Source organism: Corapipo altera, unplaced genomic scaffold (assembly GCF_003945725.1).
Source record: "Corapipo altera isolate COAL_440 unplaced genomic scaffold, ASM394572v1 59610, whole genome shotgun sequence".
Lineage (NCBI taxonomy): Eukaryota > Metazoa > Chordata > Aves > Passeriformes > Pipridae > Corapipo > Corapipo altera.
The window spans coordinates 1-3,091 of NW_020888212.1; the positions used below are offsets into that span (position 1 = coordinate 1).

Genomic DNA, 3,091 nt, shown 5'->3' on the forward strand with positions numbered 1-3,091 from the left:
GGAGGGGAGATGATGTGGAAGCCGATGTGTGGCTGCCTGCACTGGGGACTTTGGGTTTCTTTCTCCTTCTAGAACCATCCCAGAACTCATCCTGCTTCTCTAACAGTCCAGAGTTGTACCCTAACCCTCTATGCTGCCTATCTGGAGTGAAGCAGGAGATCCCACCTTGGATACAGGCCAGTGATCCCCACCAGTGCTGCTGCTGTTCTGTTCTTTCACCTTGTTCAGTTTTGTAATAAAACCTTGTGAAATCCACCCCTGTCCCTTCCTCCCGGGATTCCATCCCAAATTTCGGAGCTTTGGAGCTCCCGGCACTGACCTGGGGCTGCTTCCCAGTGCTCCCAGTCTGCCCAGTCACCCTGGAGGGCTTTGGGGAGGGGAAACAGCACACAAGTGCTGCTGGGGGGGTCCCACCTCACTTCTGTTTGTTTTGTTCTTCCCGAGCTGGGCAAAACTGATTTTTGGACTTTTCTGCCAGAACTCTGTCCCCCTCCTCTGCTCGGACAAAAGGGATTTGGGGCCGTTTTTTTTTCCTTTTCGGAGGGAAACCGGGTGCGTTTGTGCGCCGTGGCCGGCAGGGGATGCACACGAGCCCGGGGACATTCCCGCGGACATTCCCTCGGTCCTGTCCCGGCCTCGGGCGGCCCCGCGGGACCCCAAAACCAACTGTGGGGGCAGCCCCAGAAACCAGGACTCGGCCCCTCGGGCGCTTGGAGCTGCACGAGGGGGGTAAAGGATCCCCCCGGTGCCCCCCAGGAGCGGCTCTGCCCCCCCAGAACGGGACCATGTCCTGACCGAGGGGGATGAGGGGGTGTCAGACAACTGGGGAAAAACCCCCCTAAATGACCGGGGGGTGTCAGCTCCTCCTGCCCTGCCTGGTTCTGACCCTCCCCTGGCTGCAGCATTTCTACCACCCCCCCCTGCCCATGAGATGCTTCTTGGGGAAGCAACACCAAATATCACCTATCACGTTTCAGCCTCACCCCCTAAAAACCTCGATCAGAGGCATTTTTGAGTTAATTTAATAAATTAATTTGATTAATTTAATAAATTTCCACCTGTTTCCCCGTCGTTCAGCCCAACCCTGTGCATGTTCCTGCACCTCCAGGTGAGCCCCCTCCTCCTCCTGGCTGGGGACACCCAAACCCTTTCCCCAGGCACAGGGGAGGCTGTAGGATACAGAGATGTGTTTAAAAAAAAAACCCAAAGAAACATAAAAGGCCCAGTTGGTGCCATTTCCTGGGACCAGACGTGTGTTGGTCATGAGGTGAGAAGGTGTCCGAGGCTGGTGTCGCTCTCGGGACACGCCAACGACCTCCAGAGCCACCATGGCTGGGGAAATGGGTCATGCCGATCTAAGACATCCTGGGAATGAGCCTTCTCCGGCTGAGAAATGTCCTGGTGAGTGTATTTTGGGGGAAAAAGGGCTTATTTCAGGCCCTGGGAAGAGTTACCTTTGGGGTCCCTTCGCTTCTCCATCCCCATGTTCAGGTTTCCAAGCTCACGGGGTGGCCTTTGAAATGGGATCTGGGATTGTCCGGAGTGGGACAGGGACAGGAGAGGCTGGAAAATCTCCAGAACTGGAGCAGTTTTGTTTCCCAGACCCTTCACTTGGTGGCCAAAAGGGGACACCAGGAAGCCCCAGGGGAGCCCCCACCCCTGGGAGGGCAGGGAAGGGGCCGAGCCCCGTCCGGACCCCGGAGGAGTCGAGGGCTGGAGGGACCCGCAGCCACCAACTCCCAGCTGGAAACTGAGCCCGTTTGGGAGTTCCCAGGTCCTGCCCTCTGGCACTGGGTCCTCGAGGCTGCTCCCGAGGCTGCTGCACCCCCTGAGCCCCCCAATCTCCCCCGGGGGTGCTGCCCTGGCTCGAGCGCTGTCAGGGGGGATTTATGGCTTTGGAGGAAGCAAAGCAACCAGAAACTTCTGCTCCAACTCACAACTCAGCAGAGGGGTTTGGGGTTTCTTTTTACTCTAAACCCCCAATCTTCTTCATTTTTTTTAAGCTTAAATGTGGCCTCTTCCAGCTCCTGCCCCGTGCCTGTGGTGGCACAGAGTCCTCCTCACAGCCGGGGCGCTGGGGCACCTCGTCCTGCTGGTGCTGGTGGTGCTCCGAAATGTGAGTGGTGAGTAACCAGCTCTTATCTCCTTCTCACACCCCAGCGAGCAGAGGCCTGGTACCGGAAATTTGGGTTTGTTGCAGCAGTTCAGGCCCTGGAGGGTTGGTGCAGACACGAGAACCAAGAGTAAAACCCCCTCTGGGCACACCTGGAGCATCCCCACGAACAAGGAAGGAGGGCAAGACCCGTGGGCTTTGGGCCAACTTCATTAACTGTGGGGCAAAACCTGACCTGTCTCTGTGGGGTTTGTGGTTTGGCTTCAACTCACTTTGCTCCCAGTTTTTCAGGGCTCTCCATGTCCTGAAAGTGACCCCAGAGTTGAGAGCCAGGCCAGGAACCAGATGGAGCGATGCATCTTCCCATCCCTGGTGCAGTACTCCTGCCAGCCCCAGGGGCAGAGCCCCCCAGGTGAGCCCCCTTCCCACCTGGTTCTGCTGGGAGAGGCTCAGGTGGGACCTCGGGGGGCTCCTCCTGCGAGGAGACCCTGCACTGAGGGTTCTTTGGCAAAAAGGAGCATTTTTAAGGAAGAATTCCCTTTTCTGTGTGATTTTTTGGTGGTCCCACCTCCCCAGAGGAGCACGGTCAGCCCAAGGGGGGATGTTTCTCACCACCCTTCCTGCACCCCAACCACCCACTGTGCCCTTATGGTCACCCAACTTCTTCCTCCTCCTCTTCTTCCCCCTCCTCTCCCTCTTCCTCCTCCTCCTCCGTGGTGGCAGAGCAGAAAAACCACAACGGTGGGAAATAACTCCAGGGTTTGGTGCTTTTCATTTGGGGGGTCGGGGAAGACCTCGCTCACCTCTGGGGTGTCTCATTCGTGGCCTTTCCTCCTCTCCAGCCCCTGCTGGCTGCAAGTTGTGCCCCCAGGACTGGCAGCTCCGTGGGGAGAGATGCTACCGGCTCTCCAAGGAATCGGGGAACTGGACTCAGGGCAGGAAAAGCTGCGAAGATCAGGGCTCTGAGCTGGTGGTGCT

At 57.8% G+C, this 3,091-nt stretch overlaps 1 protein-coding gene across 1 annotated transcript; it reads left to right on the forward strand.

Moving 5' to 3' along the window:
- Positions 1-1,108: 1,108 nt before the first annotated feature.
- Positions 1,109-3,087, forward strand: LOC113941890 (killer cell lectin-like receptor subfamily B member 1B allele B; the record flags this gene model as incomplete). Its single annotated transcript, XM_027633027.1, has 4 exons — positions 1,109-1,401; positions 2,025-2,123; positions 2,397-2,525; positions 2,956-3,087. Coding segments are annotated over exons 1-4 (433 nt in total), but the record flags the coding sequence as incomplete, so codon positions are not given.
- Positions 3,088-3,091: the final 4 nt, after the last annotated feature.